The 20965-nt window shown below is 40.6% G+C and overlaps 1 protein-coding gene across 5 annotated transcripts in view; it reads right to left on the reverse strand.

Moving 5' to 3' along the window:
• The window catches only part of SEMA6A (semaphorin 6A), a 154825-nt gene that overhangs the window by 13164 nt on the left and 120696 nt on the right, over window positions 1–20965 (reverse strand). For 4 of the 5 annotated variants that reach the window (XM_074994985.1, XM_074994984.1, XM_074994983.1 and 1 more), the window contains one exon: window positions 15836–16000. The exons of the other annotated variant lie outside the window; for it this stretch is intronic. In XM_074994985.1, the coding sequence (XP_074851086.1) occupies window positions 15836–16000 (165 nt within the window). The remainder of the gene's footprint in view (window positions 1–15835; window positions 16001–20965) is intronic. 5 annotated transcript variants of the gene reach the window in all.

Genomic DNA, 20965 nt, shown 5'->3' on the forward strand with positions numbered 1-20965 from the left:
TGGAAGTTTCTCCAACTAGAAGACTTGAGGATGAGTCGTGGTTAATTTTGCATCATCACGTGTGACACAAAAACATAAATTGATTCCTTAGCCATGCCAATCCTCTTATCAAGGCAAAACATGAAAGTGAGTTACTAGTGTGAATGAAGAGGGCACAGCCGAATTAATTAATTAAGTGTCTTTTGAATACCAAGATGTTTAATTAATAAGAGTGTGCCCTGTTTATTGTATCCTCTGAGGCCCATCAAGGGGGCTATTAAGCTGTCAAAGAACTAAATGACTGATCCTGCAACCTTTCATCATGCAAGTAGCTCTTTGTTCACGGGGCTGGTCCTTGTGACATCAACTGGACTATGTCGGTGTATAAAGATTGCAGAGTCAGACTCTAAGGTATTTCTGCGCCTGCCCAGAGAAAGGGAACTTCTGTGACTGCATCATATCATAAAAAATCACAATACAGTAGTTGAAATTTTAGTTTCATCTACAATATTGGTAAAAGACCTGACCTCAAGGCTTTATTATAGGTATGAATAAAAACATATTTTCCTATTTATTTTTCAGTAAAAGGAAATATGGGATGATGTACCTTAGAAATAATCAGGGGACTGAAGGAAGCAGGTAGCGAAGAGAAAATAGTTGGTACATAGGTGATATCATGCTTGTTATTTTTTGCTCCTTATTGAACTTCCTAGTTTTACTATGACCTTGAATAAATTCAGTGAGCAATAAATCATTCTGAATTTGAGGCAATGCCCATTATAAAGTCCATGTTACAGACTGACTGACCCCTTGATCACCATACCTCTGTATCCACCTCAAAATAGACAACCAGGAGCAGAAATCTATGCTTAGGTACACCAATTCAAATTAGGAGTAACTCCAGACAACAGAATTACAGAGCATTACAGGTACGCTCACTGTCTCTTGTGCATGTATGGCACAGGTACGCTATTGAACATTTTGTCTGTTAGCCAGCCTGTCAAGGTCTTACTTCCCTCCATCTCCAACTTTGCTCTCCATCTGTGCTGGTGGTTTCCACACTAAAACCCTTCCACCTACGGAACTCTATAAAGCCCAATTCTTGGTCCCTTGCATTTTCCTGCCATCACCTTCTTATTGCTGCCCTTAAACTTAGCCACCAGTTTTTACCCTGATGACAATCACTTGCTTACATCTTTTAACACTTTTGGATGCCATATTCTTTAGCTGCCTTGATCAGGTAAACTTTTACCTCTGATCAAACTTTATTTCATTAAATGTCTCAGACAGAGCAATACTTCTGTTGTAAGAGACCCAAATACAAGCACAACTTGATGGCCTTGATCCTACTCCAGGAGTCAAACACATTCTTCCCCTGCTTTATTGACTGTAATGTTGATTCTTAACTCTATTTTCTTAGGTCTCCACCATCTGCAATCACGTTTCACTACCATATTTCACTGCCTACTCTACCTCTAATGAAATGTTCATGTATGTTGCTCAACTTGACTCTTGCACTTCTCTTCTCTGGGGCCTTCTGTCTAGTCCCAGGCCTGCAGACTCTATAATGTGCAGTGTGCACCCAATCTTCATCCTCATACCTTCCTGGCCTCCAATTAATTTCTGAAGCCATTTTAAATTTTCCTTTTTGGATTTGTTGTTCTATTTATAAAGTTTCTGTTTGTTATGTTTACTTTTTAAAATCAACGTATTCCTATCCTGCAAGGAAAACGTGGATGGCTTCATGCCCTGATGTCAACAAGAATGATGGCGCTATAGCAAGGTACTTAGCTGGCTTTTGCATATTTGCTTTGGATCTACTATTATGGAATTTTCAACAGAGAGAATTTTTTTGTCTTGGGAACTTCAACAAATTATTTGCTGGTCTTTTCCCATGGCATGTAAAATTGCCGCTCATTCTGCTTAGATCTTTTGAATGCCACATCAATGGAAGTATGGGTGGACATCATTTGGGTAAAGGCATTCATTTTTATCAAAGGCTCTCAGCCAATAGGTAATGCAAAGTTATTTTGTCTGTGAAGGCCTTGATGTGCAGCACTTCCAAAGGCTTGCAGATTTAGCAATATTAGCTTAGTTAAACTGGATGAGATCGGTACCTCAGGGCATATGAATCATTCAGAGGACCACTGGCATGAAAAATTAATTAGCATCTTGCTGAATGGGTGCCTACCTAAGCATATCACCTTTAACTTGGCCATATTTGGCAAAAAATACTATGAAGAATGCTGCAGGCTTTCGAGACCTCTTTAAGGCATTGAATGGAGACTAGTGTTTTGTGATGAAAAAGCAGGATGTCATCTGCAAATACTGCTATGACCTTTCTTATAACGTCTGATTCCCTAAAGCTCTGGAGGGTCTCTGTGGAGTCTGTGATTGGCTCAATGCTGGAAACATACTGGAGAAGAAACAGAAGACACACTTGCATTGTTCTCCCTTCTTGAGAGAGTCTGACTGGATGTGTAGTGGGGTGACTACTGCAAGGAAGGGGTTAATCCAGTCTGGAAGGAGCCAGCGCAGCACTCCAACCAATAGATGAAGGGCTCCTGGGGGGAAATCCAATCAGAAGGCTGCTTGCTGGAGAAGCTTGCATATAAGAAGCAGCTCCAGCAGAGCTGGGTCAGTTAGATCTTGCCCGGAGAAGGTGCAAGACCAGCTCTCAATAAGAGCAAATACCTCAGCAAAGCAGTGCTGGGTGGGTTAAGGGGAGCAAGGGAGAGGCTCCAGCCTGATGTCTCCCAGGCTGTCAGCCCAGTTAGAGAGGCCTAGAAGGTGCAACAGGTCACAGGGGAAGTGGTGCAGGGAGCAACACAGTAAAGGGGAGAGAAGAGGAGGGAGGACAAGGCTGCTGCCCGTGGGTCTCCGGAACAGGACTCAAGAGTAGTGGGCAGGTCTGAGTCCATTCCCTGCCCGCTTGCACTGTACCTGTGCATGCCCAGTGTGGCCATTTCAGGGTGTCACTTGCCCCTGAGGTGAGGGCTAGATGGAGGGTGTAGCTGGCCATATCAGTGGGTGCCCTGAACAAGGGCGGTAGTGGGCATGCCACAGGGCAATGTCCCAAAGAGGACCCAGCAATTCCAGGAGCAACACAGATCCTGAACAGAGCACAGACTAGAGCAGGGATCGGTGGCAGACAACACACCAGCCAGAGGGAGGGGCTGGCTGAGGAAAAAGCTAATTCCCTCATGGACAAGCCAGAGGCAGTGAGGTCACCTCATGACAGAGTGCCATTCAATTAAAGAATACACATGAAGAACTGCAGAACATGATGGGTGCTGTAAAATTATATTTGAAATTAGATTTCTCCAGTACTACAAAAAATAGGTTTTGTGGGCCTACAGAGCATCTAATGCTACAAGGCCATGTTTGTTAGTTTGATGGTAAGAAATGACCTTTATTGTTTGCCAAATATGACTTGGGACCATCCCTATACTCAGGGCTAGATTGGTCAGTTTAAATTAGTAGTGATAGGGCTAGACCACACCTTTTAAAAAAAGACTCTTTTTACTGGAACTTTATTATTAAACTAACTGGTGTGAATGCTAACATTATGAATGTTTAGCCTGCAGGAATATAGTTATACTGGCTTCCAAATTGGATTGAGGTAAGATTCCCTGGTCTGGAGAGGGACAGGACTGAATTATTCTACAGCTGAGGCTCCAGAACAGATTTGTGGAAAATGTCATGGAAGCCGTTGGACTTGGGACAGTTGCCATGAGTGAAAGGTCTCTTAAACCCAGCTCATGCATGTTGATGGTATTGCTTCAACTGCTACCACTTGGTCTTCAGTAATTCCAGAGATTTTCCTGTATTGTTGTCCTTCTGTAACAGTATGAGGCTATGTCTACACAGCATTCCTCTCGAGAAAAAGGAGTGCAAATGAGGGAACCTGACATTGCAAATGAAGTGCTGATTTACAAATCTCATGCTAATTTGCATAATCGTGCAGGCTTACACTGTTGGGAGAGATTTTGGTGGGGGAAAAAAACAGTCATAGATGGAGTGAAAAAAAAAGCAGTCAAGTAGCACTTTAAAGACTAACAAAATAATTTATTATGTGAGCCTGTGATTCTCATTCTCATGTTCCTCAATTAACATCATATATGCCATCATGTGCCAACAATGCCCAGATGCTTTGTATACTGGACAGACTTCAAACTCTCTTAGACAAAGAGTTAATGGGCACAAAACAGACATATAAACACTCCTGAGCCACAAACCTGTTAGTCAGTATTTTAATGGAGTGGGCCATTCTGTTAATGACTTAAGAGTTTGCATGTAACTGAACAGAAATTTTCACAACACCCTTCAAAGAGAGGCTGCTGAACTCTCTTTCATATTCAAATTTGACGCATTAACACATGGTTTGAACTGAGATGGGAATTTTATGGATCACTATAGGGGGTTTGTTTGCATACTTGGCTTAATCTAATTCTTGACTTCCACCCTTGCCCCGTCTTCTGCCCCTCTACTCTCTGATTTGCTCACTTTGATCATTTTTTTTCCTGATTTGTCCACCTTGCTTACTGTTTTTGGTTCTCTGTGCCTTAAATATTGAGTCTGTTCTGGTATGGCTATGGTCTGAAGAAGTGGGTCTGTCCCACGAAAGTTCACCTAATAAATTATTTTGTTAGTCTTTAAAGTGCTACTTTTTTTGTTTTGATAGTATATAGACTAGCATGGCTTTCTCTCTGTTACTATTCAACAGTCATAGATGGAGTTTTGTCGGCTAAAACCCCCTTTGGCAACAGAACCTTATACCTCACTTTTTAATGGATAAGGGTCTGTCGACGAAGGGGTTTTTGCTGACAACTCCATCTACACAGCTGGTTTTTTCCCCCAAAAAGTTCATGTAGAGACTTCTGTGAACTGCCATTTATTTTAGTGTATAGCTCTATATGGAGGATCTACTCTGATATGTTTAGTGAAAAAAATTATTTTTTTTTAAAAAATTGAGACTTAAGATTGAGATCGTAATCTTCTGGCACAGTATCTATTGGTGTGTGACCTGACAAGTATGATACCTATCACAGAAGGGGTTTAGTGAAAATATTTATTTTAGATGAGGGATTCCGATGTTTGGAATGGGAAGAAAAGTCTTTATAATTTGTTCTTAGCAATGTGTAGACATTCATCATCATCATCAACAACCAGGGGCTCAGCACCCGTTTGATGCCTCCCTCACTATTTCCTTCCAGCTCTCCCTGACTTTTATAATGCCAATATTGACGATTTTAGATTATTTTTTTGTTTAGTTGAAACTAGGGAGAAATGAAATATTAATACAACATTAAAATATCCTATAAGAAGAATATAATGTTTATTTTAGTAAATAAATCTAACAGAAAATAGAGATATTCATTAGGAGAGACAAACAGATGAAAATCACTCTGGTGCAGATGAATGCTTTTGTGGCTTAAGGTTAATGTGGCTTTGATGCCAGCTCCTCTGCAGCCAGAATAGAGGATGTGGTTGGGGCTTCCCTGGCTAAAGATAAGAGTCCTTTAGGGTCACTGGCCACCTAGAGTAAATAAGTGCAACCTTCACATAGCTGTGATATATGCTGAAGGTGTGGTCCAACACACAGCTATGTCTGAGTCCAGGGAGCACGATGAGGATTTTACATCCTCCTCCTAAGCTGTGCTCTGTTCTGCTTGTCCACAGTAAAGGATTGGGGGAATAGATCATGAAATGAGTGTAAGAAAACTTGTGATCACATTTTTTTTAACCTCTAATGATTGATGTTTTTAGTGTAATTGCTTGTGGCAATATTGGAACTCTCTTAGAAGGAGTTGCTCGGATGTAGCAACACCTTGTTCCAACTTTAACTTTCTTGTGGCTTTATCAGCTGAGGGTCTCTTCCAATATGTGCGCAGCTATTTTGATGTATTGCCTCAATTTAGACTGCAGAGAGCTTACTTACTTTTCATTAGGTGGGCTAATGCCTTTAATAGTCCACATACAGAATTTAAGTGACTGTAGAAGAGTTGTGGTGGGATGTTGTATTTTGTTTCATGGCTCTAGCAAAAGAATTCTTGGATAAATAAGCTCCACTGCATATAATGTTGCTTCCATAGGTGAGCTAATGGATGGTTAATCTATTGCAAGCTGATTAAATTACATTTCTAATATAGTAATATTTTTAAATATAATAATTATAGTGCATATGCACAAGATGGCTGAATGAAATGGCACCAGCGCCTAATCCCTCTGCATTTCAGTCAACTGTTGCTGGTTCCTTCTTCTCTATGTGAGAGATGGCAGACGTGGGTTGAGGGAGAGGAAGGAACTTTGAGAGCACAGGAAAGACAGTCCTTTGCCTCTCATCTGTGCTCTCTAACGCCATAGCAACCCCTGATATCCACCAGGAGCAATTTCACAGAAAATCCTGCTCAGGCCCTGCAGCCTGAAGTATCTTGCTACCTCAAGGACATTTATAGGAGAGAGTGTTTTTCAGGTGCAATGTAATTGGCTTACTGTCTTAAATACTAAATAAAACAAACCAGGGCAAAATCTGAATTAGCCACTTACACTTTCATAATTAACTGTGTCAGTCATTAACCTGGTATCAGAGGGGTAGTCGTGTTAGTCTGGATCTGTCACAGCAACAAAGGGTCCTGTGGCATTTTATAGACTAACAGAAAAATTTTGAGCACGAGCTTTCGTGAGCACAGACTCACTTCATCAGATGCTGGTCTTGGAAATCTTGGATTTCCAAGACCAGCATCTGATGAAGTGAGTCTGTGCTCACGAAAGCTCGTGCTCAAAACTTTTCTGTTTGTCTATAAAGGTGCCACAGGACCCTTCGTTGCAGTCATTAATCTGTCAACTATATCTGTGAGCAAAAGAAGAATCTAAAGTTCTCTCTCTTTCACACAATCCTAATCAAGTGTGAGGATCTATAGCTGGGAATGTCAACAGAGAAAGGATATTGAAAATATTCAGGGCAAGTTTACCTACAAGAGTATAAGTGGAATTTCATATAGGATCATGCAACTGGAAAATAATTTGTAGGTTATCTGGAAATTTCAGGCAGCTCTCAATCAACACTTAGGTTGTCATAAAATTACTACAGAAGATGTTCCCTATTAATTAATATAATCATTGAATCTAAGTACTTACTATAAAATGTATAAGATCTATGAATTATTCAAATAGCTTTAATTTAACAGAGTATTGCCATTTCAATTATACATTGGCATTAATTTAACACAAAAAGGTGCTTTAAGACTCTTTTTAGAGTTATGTTATTTGCTTTAAAGTGACTTTGAATTTCAGAGGCTTAGCATGGGTTTTCAGTTGAAAAGGCCAGATATTCTCCTGGAGACCTGACCTATTTGTGGTGTCTGATAACCCGCCCCCCACCCCCATTAGCATAAAGCCACTGTAATTATGGTGTAGCCAGCACTTACCTCATTGCCTCCAACCGTTCTATTTACAGATAATCGTGATGACTGTGTAGGGCCACTGAGAGCTAGTGTACTTTACAGCCATTCCCAGTCTGAAAATATTTTAGAATTAGTGTAGAACCAGCTACAGAAAGTCAAACCCTTTGTGCTCTGCCATGTGGCTGCCCCATAGGAGAGTGAACCTGTGAACATAATCCAGGAGGAAATATATCTGACACCCTGATTCTTGCTCAGTTGGATGCAGCTTCATTTTCTACAAAAATGGAGAAAAAGTCTTGTGGCAATTGCAATTTTTCTCTGTAGGAGCAAGACCTTTCTTTCTTACTCCCTGATAGAGTAGAACACGCTAATTCAAAGAGCTTTTATTCTGAATGGACCCCCCAGCTACTAGAGCTGCAAATAAAAAGGCAAAACATTAAAAATAGAGCTTATCAGTTGTCAAATGTGGCTTCAGTGGATTGCAGGCTTTTAAAGCTATGTAAGTGGGTAATTATAGGTTGGGGGTGAGTGTGTCTCCTGATGCCACTTTTGACACCTGGGGAGCTCTGTTTTTAACATATTCCCTTTTTTTCTTGTAGATCCAGTTGTCTGGATGTTCTTTCCAATAAGAAAAGACCTCTTTGGATCAGGCTTTTCCATTCTTCCAGGGAGACCAGAAGTCAAATGTTAAGTTGGCAGCTTCTGTTTTCAGCATCTTCATCTTTATACTCAGAGTAGGCTGACAGGTTTCTGTTGCTGTTTGAGCTGATTCATACACTGTTACTGATGGGTCCTCAGCTGCTAGCTAATTATGAAATCCATCTACCCTTCCAGCTAATTGGTCTAAGAAGGATTGTAGAGCTGTTTTGATTTAAAATTAATTACTGCGGTCAAGTGTAAGGCAATCCCGTGTGTGATCTTGGCTGCAATTTGCAGAAAGCATTGGCTTTCTCTTCTCAACTGTTTCCTTGATCATCTCCCATCTTTTGAAGCAGTGAGTTTTGCTTTCTTTCTTATACATCCAACAGGAATCCACATATTGTTTCGAAAGCTTTGCAATTGAATCAAATGGGGAGTCAATTGTTTTATAATTCAAATGAAGATTTAAAAAAAAGATTCAGCCAGGAGCTGATAGAGATGCTGCTAATTTGGTAGCTTGCATGACGTGACTTCCTCCCTCTTGCTTTTAAACCTGTTTCTCCTCATCTCCTCTGTCTACCTTGCAGTAGCCTCCCCTCTTTCCCTTCATGGTCTGTCATATTCAGTGTTAGGAAAGTTTCAATGAAATAAAGTCCTAAAATGGGTCTGTTGTCTGGAACAGTCTTCCTCCATCTCTCTGTCATCAGTTCCCCATCTCATTTCCACTTTCAGCTAAAAATGTTTCTTTTCCTCTCTCACCTGTACCCCGTCTCTTGCTATTAATTACTCTCTCTCTTCACTAACATCATTACTGTTACTCTGACATGCTTTGGTCTAGACGAGGGATTAAAAATGCAGTAGGAGAAAAAGTTACATGGGATAGTTTTGGAGACGGGGGGTGCGCCTACACTTGCATTCCTCTTTCGAAAGGGGGATGCAAATGAGGTATAAATTTGCATATGACATCTCATTTGCATATTATAATTTCGAAAGAGCTTCTTTTGAAAGAAGAAAGCCAGTGGAGACGCTGCTCTTTAGAAAGTAAACCCATCTTCGAAAGAATCCTTCTTCCCTTTATTTCATGGGAAGAAGGATTCTTTTGAAGATGGGGTTTACTTTCGAAAGAGCAGCATCTACACTGGTTTTCTTCTTTCGAAAGAAGCTCTTTTGAAATTAGAATATGCAAATAAGGTGTCAAACATGAAATTTTATACCTCACTTGCATACCTCTTTCAAAAGAGGAATGCAAGTGTAGACGCACCCAGGGAGATACAACAGAGGTGTCATTGGTAATAACAACTCCACACCGCTCTGCCAATTTCTCAAAATCAGAGCCACAGGGACCTCTTTTTGAGGTATCAGGATAATTTAGCTCCAATTACCTGTCAACCTTTCTTCTGAGGCTGCCAGTTATGGTGGTAGCTTTTGCAGCAAGGAAGCCTGTTTACTAAGTACTGTATTAAGACTGATAACTCCATTATATTGCTAGTGCTGCCCTGGTCTGCAGTCAAACTGGACTCCTAGAGTTAAAAAGCTCTGAGTTCCATCACCAAATCCACAATCCATCCAGTTCCCCAAGTCAAGCCACTTATTAGGACTATGCCAAACAACCATTTGATTGTCCCTCAGTGGGTCTTCACTAGTGCAGTAATTATTATTTTTTTTAAACAAAAATGAATACTATTCCTTTTATAAACAAGTACGTTAACAGACCATTCTTATGGAAAAAGAATGGGCTTTGTTAGGAATATGTTAATGTAAACAGCTTCTGTTGAAATTCAAATGTGAAAAATAATCATGTCTTAATCTACACAGAGATATATAAAAAGTTTAAATAGACTAGATCCTGCATCCTCTCAGGACACTTCATTGAAATCTCAGTATGACATACAGCATCACTTGAGGTTGAAACTAACTGCATTTCACACATCTCCCCACAGACCTCCACCAGGTCTAGAGAAGCAGTGGAGATGACCAGATAATCAGGGTGGATGCTCTGCTCTGCTACATTGTTTTTATATACCTGTTGTAAATGGATTGCAGTCAGCAGAGTCCCACCAGCATAGTACCAAATCAAAGGCTCAGTCCTGACTCTCTATTTTGACTGTTTTTCCAGGCTCTAGGTTCTGTACAAACTTGTTAGAAATGTTGTGAAACTGAAGTAGCTGATCCTCCACTTCATATTGTATGGACAATGGTTTGATTTTGATTTCAGGTACTGAAGACAGGCAGAATTTGTAGAGCTTACTCTGGTCATGTAAGTCTTGGATACAAGGCTCCTTCCTGGCCTATAGCTGACTGTGCATGCAGCAACTTTGACTGAATGGACAATTTTTAACAAGGGTCAGTCCTTGTGTACAATTCCATAACTAGGGTTAGCTAAGAAGTATTTTGTTGACCTTGGGGACTGAACAGCTGACACTGGACTCAACGGATGATTTGGAAAAGTTCTGTGCTACACAGAATCCATTTCTGAGTGACAACATAATGGCAGCAGGGTAATGGTGACTTTCCCCTAGTGCTTGTCTGCTGAACATGCTTGGACTCCTTCCAGATCTTGGATAAATAAGAACAACTTCATGTAAAAATAGACAGAGCAAACTTAAATATACTCCATGGGCCAAATTCACCCATGCTGCTAAGGGATACAGCTCCATTAGCTTCAATTCGTATAAAATCAAGCTGAGCTTCCAGAGTTATTGTGGCTTGTTGTTGTTTTCATTTCAGTTCAATCTGAACAGGAATTTAGTAAATAATCATTAAAAACCCAGTTGGGTTTCTCTCAATCTCCTATCACGACACTATCTGAAATCTCACATAATTTTGGTCCTTTGGTGCAAAGTCTGCTTTTATTTTTGGGCAGTCCCAGGATAAGGATAGTGTCAGCATTTAGCAAATCAGTCAAAAAGTAGCAATAATAATAACAACCCTACCTTATTCCTGCAAAAGGAAGCATTTTCTTTTAGACAGACTCCTGAAATGTGAAATATTTGCCTTCCCTGTCTATTAGGCGTTGTCAGCTCTTTCCGCCCTTCCCCCCAAAAAGTAGAATTAGATTTACTGTCCAGATCGTGGCTGCCACCAAAACGCTATTCATCCCAGCACATTTTGTCAGCAAAAGGTTTGTCTTTTGGTGTGTGTCTTTTAACACTTCCGAAAGACAAAAGCTTCGTCATTCAGTTACCAGTGTAGACATAGTCCTACTCAATTACTTCATATTGGTGCACAGAAATTGTATGATAGAGCTAGGGTTGTAAGTATTGTTAAGAGAAGCTGAAAAAAGGAGGGTCCAACATATATAATCACATTTGCATCCTTGACTTCTTAATTAATGCGCTAGCTACCTTTGTCAATTGTAAACATCATCATCAACAACCACCTTGGGCTTAGCGCCCATTTGGTGTCTGATGCCTCTCCCACTATTTCCTTCCATCTTTCACTGTCCAGTGTGGAGTGGCTTCATTCTGTAGACTAGCTTTGCACCAGTCTAATAGATCATCTATCCATTTGCTGTGAGGTCTGCCTCTCCCATTCGAATTGTCCATTATAGTGAATTCAATTGTAAACCTCATATCTTATTTTGAGCCAGCTCTATACCATTAATGTGTTGAAGACATGGAATAAAATGTCAGGGTCACCTAACCCTGCAAAAGACAAATATTAAAGCTACCGAAAAAACAACCCCTGGACTTTTATCTCTCAGTGGAATAAGCAGCTAACCCCTCTAGTGCTTCAATGAGACATCATAAAAACTGTGGCAAAATCAAGAAAGTGCAAGCCATGTCTGCATCTAATTTTCAACATTGTGAATAAAGGGCAGGCTCCAGACATGGAGCGAGGGAGTGAGAAAAAAGAATGGCTGGCTGTGTTTGTGTTAATGAATCTAGGAACTGAAAGATACCAGACCTTTCTAACGAAAGGCAGGAGGGAGAGAAGAGTGTCAACAAGGGCACGTAGGGTAATGAAGGGCAAGGTAGTTATGTCCGAAGAAAATTAGTTCATTTTCTTCACTTACATCCTCTAGTAGATCTACATATCTACTCCCCATTTTGTTAATAGGACCATACACGCTGTCATACTATTCAAAGAGTACAGGGTAAAGCCTTGGAACATGTCACACGAGGAACTTGGTTTTATTACTCGAGTGAGGGAGACTATGTACAATGGCAGCAGAAGGGATGATTAGATGGGAAGGTGGGGAGCTACTGTTTGGACAAAGGTGAGAAACACAAAGAATTAAATTAAAACACAGCAAAGAAAAACAAAGAGAAGCACACTCTGGAAAAGTGTTCTTTTTGGAGATGGCTGGGAGAAGAAACAATAGGCAAGCTGGCCAATCAATTGATTTTTCATTCTGCAGTGCCGACAGATTGTTCGGTGGCCAAACTACAAAGGCCAATGGGACGGCAACAAACAGCTCCTACTCTGTGAAGTGCACTACACATTTTTATTTTGGCAAGAAATGTGAGGTGTATCAGAAACAACAATTCCAGAGTATATTTAGCTACCAAAGCTGCAGCACACAAATGTCACATTCCCATGAGTCAACCCATTCAGAGAACCCCCTCATTGCACCCCCACAGATATTCCCCAACATGCCTGTGCTGATTTAAAAGCTGAACATATGGATGTGACATCATCAAGGCACCAGTGTCACAGAAAATAAAGTAGTGAGTGGTTTCAGTAGAATTAGAGAGGAGTTGTTGGAGTGTGGAAAAAGAAAGAAAACACCTTCTGAAGGAATAAACATAACCACCAAAGAACGCCACACAGCATTGTGCAAAACCAATGGAAAATGTTTAAAAAAAACATAAGATTTTTTTGTAAACGTGTGAAGGGAAAAAAATCCACTGTGAAAGTGAAAACAAAAAACTTAAAAAAGAATTATCAAGCTGAACTTTGTTTGATTTAATTTTGCATAACAACTCATTCCTTTGCCCTTTAGAATACTGAATCAAGAGTAATTTTGGAGCCAACTGGGGGCTGACTGGGCAAGGCAAGGAGTAATAGCACACAAGTAGATGGTAATGATAAACAACCATGCAGTCACCTCTGCCACCATTGTTTGTGCATAAACTACTTCCAGCTTCGTCAATATTCAATGAATGCATGATATTTAAATGACCCTGTCAAGGGCTAATAACTTTTTTTGGTAATGATCACTCCCTGGGGAGGAAACTATCCAGTGCAAGCTACCTCATCAGTCAGTGACTCGAAGTAAAAAGGCTTACAACCCAACAGCTATACATTTCATAATATTTTCACTGTGTGCTCTTCTGCAAGCTGCTACTGACTGGCATACAAGAGGCTTTTAAGAAGTAGCCTTCTGTCCATTAGAAGCACTGCTATGCAAAACAGCTGTGAAGCATGGAACCACACATAACAAATGGCATTAAATACAGCTCTGCATTCCTTCTGGCACATTAATGACCTGATACTCCACTCAGGTAATTCACTGTATTGCCACAGACATTGGTAGAGCTACACAAATGTACAGCAGCTGAGAGGGTGGCTAACCCCCAGGTTCTAACCTTTCCAATTTACAGACATGGGCCTATTTAAGGAGAAACCACGTGTTTTGGGAGGAAATCAACACTTTCTTTTCAGGGTAATGTAATCAAGAAGGGCAGAAGCACTTGATCAAAAGGGTGGGTATCATGGAAAGAGATGAACAAAAACAAGCCAAGTATTGGAGGGGTAGCCGTGTTAGTCTGGATTTGTAACAGCAACGAAGGGTCCTGTGGCACCTTATAGACTAACGGAAACGTTTTGAGCATGAGCTTTCGTGAGCACAGACTCACTTCATCAGATGCTGGTCTTGGAAATCTGCAGGGCCAGGTATAAATAAGCCAGAGCAAGGGTGTTACTTATCTGCCATTTGCAGAGTGCCAGATTTATTGACCAGAGGAATTAAGGATGCCAGGTAAATTGTACATTATCATTTTGAGTCATTTTGTTTTGTTTTCTGTAAGTACATGACAGACAGAAAAGTAAACATTTCTGCATCTGTTATAGCAAGAGCTAACTGCTTTTCCACTAAATCAAAAACACAAGGCCTCTACAGGCAGGGTAATGGAATGGCCCAGCAGCAAAGGAGAAGAAGCTTGCTGCTCAAGTAGGATTATTACTGCCACTTATCAAGGGGGCCATTTCAGTCAATTGTCAAGAGTGTGGGATTACTCTGTTGTTTGCTTCTACCCAATTGGAACAAGAAGAGATGGGCCAATCACTTCACTAGGACAAAGAGATGAATGTAAAGCTGGAGTCTGTGGGAACCAGCAATTACTCATTGGAGGAAGAACACTCAGTTATTGAATGGACAAGATCAGAAGTACCAAAGTTCTATCTTATGCTGCAGTCTTTCTACACAATGGGCAAATTTTTTTGGTGAGATTTGTAAGGTGTTCAAGAGCCTAAAGATGCAGACAGGCACCAAGTGAGAATTTTTTTAAGTTGTTTTCAGGGGATGTTAAACATCAAAAGCTAGATTCATACAGGCATTTGTGTGTCTAACTGCCACATGAGTCCAACATTTAGGAGCCAATGAGATTGTCAAAACCTCTACTCTAAATTTCTGCCCATATTGCTTCCTCAACACCTAAGTTCCCAGCAGGCACAAAACTGCCCATGTCCTGAGACCACCAAGATGCCCTGTGCCCTCGTTCAAGCCTGAGCCGGTGGGGTGGGGTGGGATATACAAGTGAGGCGTTGCTTACCTGTCTAATCTGAAAGGCATTCTCAGAGCATGCCTAGAGGATCAGGCCGCATGTAAATGGCAGCTGGGTGCTACCCCACCACGGCTATTTGAGGCAGGCTTGCTGTTCAGTGTGTTCTAGAATACCTAGGTACTCATCTGTGATGCAGGAGATGTGTTTTCAAATTCCCACTCTGCCTGATTTGAAGCAGGGACTTAGAATCAGGTCTCAGTGAGCACCCTAATCATTGAGCTATTAGTATAAAGCTGTGTGTGGCTTTCTCTCTTGCTTTCCATACGAAAAGTGTGAGCCTGGCTTAGCTTTCTAACGTCAAGACAGAGTTTACCTGCAGTCCCAAGTGGAGATGGGTGCTTCCCTTTGTTCCAGAGTTAGATGCCCACCTTTGACTGGCAGGGCCTAAATTCCACCCTCCCTTACCCTCCTTTTCAGTATTTCCTATTGGGTAGATTAGGCAACTCCACTCATGTTGCTTCTGAGAAGCCCCTTTGCCTCATCCTTCCTACGCATTGTATAAGAAACCTGGGCACCTGACGCAGACCTAGGGATTCTACTAGTTAGCTATGTGCCTAATGCCTAAGACCCCTTATGAATCTAGTCAGAGGTGCTTTTGAAAATTCAGCTTGGAATCTCTTTGCATCTTTTGGTGCATATGTGCCTTTATAAACCTGACCAATAAATTCGCTATGTGCCTCAATTTCCCTGTCTCACTTACAGGGAGATGAGGCTACGGTATGCTGAACGCTTTTCAGCCCTGAGGTGGAAGGCACTATAGAAGCTCAGTGTGTTACTCATTCTGTAAAGCAGCAGAGGTGGTTCATCAGTAATTCATGAAGCTCAAGCTTAAGCAGGGTTAAACCCCCATTTCCCCAGCCACAAACCACCTCACTCAAATTTGTTTTGTGTGGGTTCCTTCGCAGTGAATATCAAGAACTAAATCTAAGTCTGGTGGTTGTTTATTTCTGCCTTTTTTGATAAGCTTTTAATTATAGTGAAGGAGTTTTTATTACATGTTGTCATGATCCAGCTGGAAGCAGTTATACTGTAGTCACCCTTTCTCCCCCCCACCACGACATGGATTCATTTCCAAGGCCTTACCCTTCTTGTCCTGGTGATTATGGGATGAGACTGCTGCATATGGATCTGTGTTTTCAGATGAGCCAACTGGATCCTTCCAATCCAGCATACGTCCACTTGTATCATAACTCTCTTGAGCTGGAGAGTCAGGAGTGGCGGTGCTTGGAACTAGTGAACTGGCATGGCCTGTTTTTACATTACAAATACAGTTAGAGAAGAGACCACACGTTAGTCATTCACTATGCTGCTCACGAGCATAAAATAAGCAGTTCTGTTTTGTGAATGCTGGAAGGGTTTTTTTGAGACCAAGGAATGTTTCAAAAGTCTTTCTCAATATCGCCCTAAGGAATTGCAGAATTTGAATCTTTTGGTGCTGCAAGAGAAACTAGTTAGCGTGGACATGTGCTGCTTATGGCAGTTGGTGACTCTACAATTTAAGTCCAGTTAGCTTACTGCAGTAAGGGGTTTGAGGTAAAGCAATATGAACATGGTTTACACTGATTTAAATGTGACCACTCAGTTTTGTGCTGGTTTAATTTAATAGATTTTTAAAACTAGCTTGAAGTAAAACTAGTGAAATGTTTTAAGGAGAATTGTAGCAAAGAGGGATGTTAAGTGATTCCTGCCTCGTGCCCACAGGAGCAGGACTGAGTGTCTGGGCCCCGACCACGTTCTCATGATGGCATCAGCATTCTGAAAAGCAGAAACTCAGTGAGTGGCTTCCACTGCTTTAATGCTTTGGTATGGTGGGTACCAATGGACATATTAGTTCAACAAAAGGTTTTGGTGATAGGAGGAGAAAGTGATGGTGAGAAACAACAGCATATTAGGTCCTGGGGCCAAGCACCTAAATTAGATCAGAGTCCCAAAACTCAATGCCCTTATCTTGTGCCCATGATCTACTGAGTACATTGGCCAGCACAGCAGTCTCCTGGTAACACTCCCTTAGCATAGCACACTAGTTTTTTCAATTAGTAAAGGTCCCTCCAAACCTTAATTAGTTCCTGCTTAAGAAAAGTTTTGCTTGTTTTCCCCTTCCAGGCTATTTATTTGACTTCAAACCACGCTGGTTTTTCCCCCTATGGAAGTTACTGCAATTTACAATGCACTATAGGAGACATAATCTTAAGGTTTATAGTTTTGTTCCATGGACTTTTATAATAATTTTGCAATCATGATTGCCATTTTTAACTATACGAGTTGTGGCAATAACCTTTGACATGGTTTGGATTAACCAACACATTCATGAAGCGTGCCAGCCAGGCACAAGGCAGTTTACATATGAAGTAGGATTTAGTTTGGCATCCCATATCATGTGAAAACTGCCTGTGGTACAGAACTGATCTTTGTGGGATGAGTAGTCTAGCTGCCTCACAAGTTCGAGCTGCAAATGAACTCAGCGAAAAGACAGAAGCTGCTATTAAGTTGCTGCTACGATTTAAGACAAAATCCTGTGCATTAATTGTTGCAGAGAGAAAATGTCTCTGTGCCTCTCTATACTTCTGAGGAGGTCTTCTGAGTCATGACACAGGGCTACATACAGCATCACTTTGAACAATGTTTAACACAAGACATGCATGAGGCTATCTCTAGTATTTAACTGATATAATTTGCAGGAAAGGAGGTCAGCTCAAATGTTTTTAACATAGACCCACTCTTGAGAAGCTATAGCTAATCATTAACAAGATTAATTTAGCACTGTATCCTGGCTGAATGATACTGACAAGGACACTATATTATTCTCTAATTTAGCATGACAGAAAGTGTGGTTCCACTATTGGTCTTTGTAAAATACTGCAAATTAGAGGCTGCATTTTGTTTAAATAGAGCATTTTCCAAATTTGCTTTAGAAAAAAAAAAAAGAAGCCAAGTGGTTATACATGTCAAAAGAATTCTGTAAAACCAAGATACTCTTAACTGCTACATGGATGGATTCTCAACCAAATTCGCTATCTCCAAGATTCCAAACAGCTGCCTTTTTTTTTTCCAGAGGGATCTGTGCAGATCCAGCTACCGAAAACATATGCCTCTCCAAACTGGGAGTATGCTGTAGCTGTAGGGCTTTTCTACCATCCCACATATCCCTATCAACTTCTTCAAAACAAAACAAAACAAAACAAAAAACCCCAAAAAACAAAAAACAGAAGGAACATGACAGAAACAACCTAAAAAGTGGAAGTTTTGAGGTTTCCATGCCTTCTTTCTGCTAAATACAAGGCCATTAAACCAGTATTCACAGGGTTCCAGTCTGTAAGTCAATACCCCATTTACAAATGGCATTACTGTACCATATTTGATCAGCCCTACAAATAATGCCACACTCAACATGAGAAAGCACTCAGACCCAGCTTGATAAGGAATTAAAAAAAACCACTGTCAAACAGCAGTCATAAGCTATCCCTGTATTCAATATGCATTGTGTGCCCCCATCTCCCTGCAGACACTTTCAATTTAGCTGTGTTCAAGGGGAACTTTTATGGTAATGCAATAAGTATAGTTAAAGTAAAACATTGCTTAATACAGTAATATAGGAGAAAGATATGCCTAAGGGACACATTCTTTACAAAAAGATTTCCTGTCCCATATGCTACCAATAGATGGAGAACTCCCTAGTAATGGAAAGCTCTGCTATATGATGATATTAATGTGTACCAGATGGTGGGTAGAACAGCGTTTCACACAAATGCAAGAAATCCATCTATTTGCTTTGTCATTAATGTGAGGATAGTACACACTGAGAAATGGCTTTCTGAAGGTAACTGAAATATACTTGCATTCATCTGATGGACCTGAGCGAGGGGCAACAACTGATCGGAACATAGTAACTTTCCCCATTTGGGTTCAGATTGCATCCTGTGAACACTTATTGTCTGCTTGACATAGACTTTGTCCCCCAGGGAAGGCTCATTGTGCCATTTGAGTGTTGACCCAATTCGTTCCCTTGTGAAATGCAGATTTATGATGGTGCACTGGTTAGACACCTGAGCTACTTAAGCAATGAAAATAAGGGTTAAAAGTGCCGCCCTGCTGTACAGGGGTGACTTTCACCCATTGTGATTATTCTTCCTCAGCAATGACTGTCATATGGAATGCAATAAAATAAGCTTTTTCCTCAAGTATACTATGGCTACTTTATACCACTTAGCCTGAATAAAGTGGCCCGTAAGTTACATTTACACCCACTTTAAATCCCTTTCACGCAACTACCACACCGTAAAATGGCATTAGCATAAATGGGAGCCAGTTCTATTTTAACTTGGCTTATGTTTAAAAATGTCTACAGTTACTTCATCATTAAGATTCTGCTGCTGTTTTAAACTAACCCCATTTGAATAAATGCAGATTTATAGTGCTCCCCAAGCACTGATTCTGAAATCAGACATTTAAGGGCACATGCTGTTTGGGAAAAAACGGTGATTTAGTGATTAATTTGTGAAGCTTTTTGTCTGCAAATCTGTAATCACAGTAATACAGCAAGAAGAAGAAATTGCATGTTACTAGAATAGTGCATGTTGAGAAAGTTGGAAGCTGTAATATTGTTAGTGTCTGTGAGCACAGATAATCCAAAGAACTGTAGTTCTCTACCTATATTTACTTTACCATGTTCTTATGAAACAGAGAGGGTTTTTTTTTTTAGCTTTAACACAAAATCAGGGATGCAATATGGATGTAAGAGTTATATGTACAAGGTGTTCAAACTCTAGAGATAAAGATGCACCACACACTATCCTATTAACAACTATAGCAACCTAATTAGACAATTAGAGGGAAAGGTTAAATTGATACTACAGACAGAAAAAGCAACGTGGCTAGGGGGTAAAATAAGGGCCCAATTCACTAAAAATTGATGGGTTCAACAGTAATTAAGTTGAATACACTTTTGCAGAGGGGAAAGATTGCTTTAAGTGAAGAGCCTTGGCCTTTCATCTAAATATGTGTTCCATATGTATCTGAATTTCATGGAGTGGCCTTCTGTGTGGGCGTGGAAAAATGAATGCGAATGAACAGTTATCTCTGTGGGGTTTGTGCTTTATCATTTATTTACAGATGACCATCTGAGGCTGCTCCATCTGCCAAAATCAGGCGTACGCTGATGCCAAAAATATCAAGATGAAAGGTTTGACTCTCATCTCACTTACACAGGCACAAACTAGTTGTAACTCCGGTACCCTACGTGGGGTACCAATGGTGTAAGCAAAGCAGTAGCTCTCTTGCGACTTCTTGTGAGTCTTGAGTTTCAGATGTCTTTGTATGTAGGTATGTATTTCCCTTTCTACAAGCACCAACAGCATGCAAAGCATTCACTTGATTGCCATTCTGGTACATTCCAGCACTCTTAGGTCCTAGCCATGAAGAAATAGTTTTTGCTTTTAATTATTTTCAAAAACAGCAAAATGGACATCTTTGGGTGAGTTAAAATGCAAACCATAAGTGTGTTTATCGATGGATTACTAACATGAGGCTGTCCTTTTACTGTATTTTGTGGAGCATTTGTGGGCTGTCTCTTCATGTATGAGATTTTTGTAACCCCTTCTTATTTAGTAGCTTGTCTGAGCACAAGGCAGGAGGGAAGGAGGGCTGTCAATGGCATCATACTGTCACTACGTATATTTTAACAATGATGGCAATAAGAAAAATTAACTGATGGAGTGACTGCATATCAGGATTTGCCTTAGGCATCTCATTAGTATTAGGTGACACATAAAGGGAGTGACTGGGGCTTAAAGTTAGCACTGAGGAGCAGCATCTCTCTGTAGTATCAGATAAATAATATCCTTTTTCTGAAATATTAATACAAATATTCAGTTTGGGAGAGGGAGATACAGCTGTTACAGTGGTATTTTTTTATACACGAACACTTTGAGGTTGTGATGTTTCTCACTGGTGGGCCACCTTCATGACTCTTTGGTCACGTGAGAAAAGCAGCCTCTGCCAAAGTTCCTGGGCAATAAGGCACCCTTCCATAACCCTGCTGAAAAGCTGTGTTTCATATGAGTGGGACTGCCAAGGTACTTGCTAATCAAAATCTTTTTGAACGTTAGTGCTATGCACTGGGCAATTTTCTCTTTTTCTGACTCAGCATCATTAGTATTTGACAATCAGTGCTATATGCTTTGGAAGAGTAAGAGTGAAAATCCGACACGTATAGTT

The sequence above is a fragment of the Carettochelys insculpta genome, chromosome 5, assembly GCF_033958435.1.
Source record: "Carettochelys insculpta isolate YL-2023 chromosome 5, ASM3395843v1, whole genome shotgun sequence".
Lineage (NCBI taxonomy): Eukaryota > Metazoa > Chordata > Testudines > Carettochelyidae > Carettochelys > Carettochelys insculpta.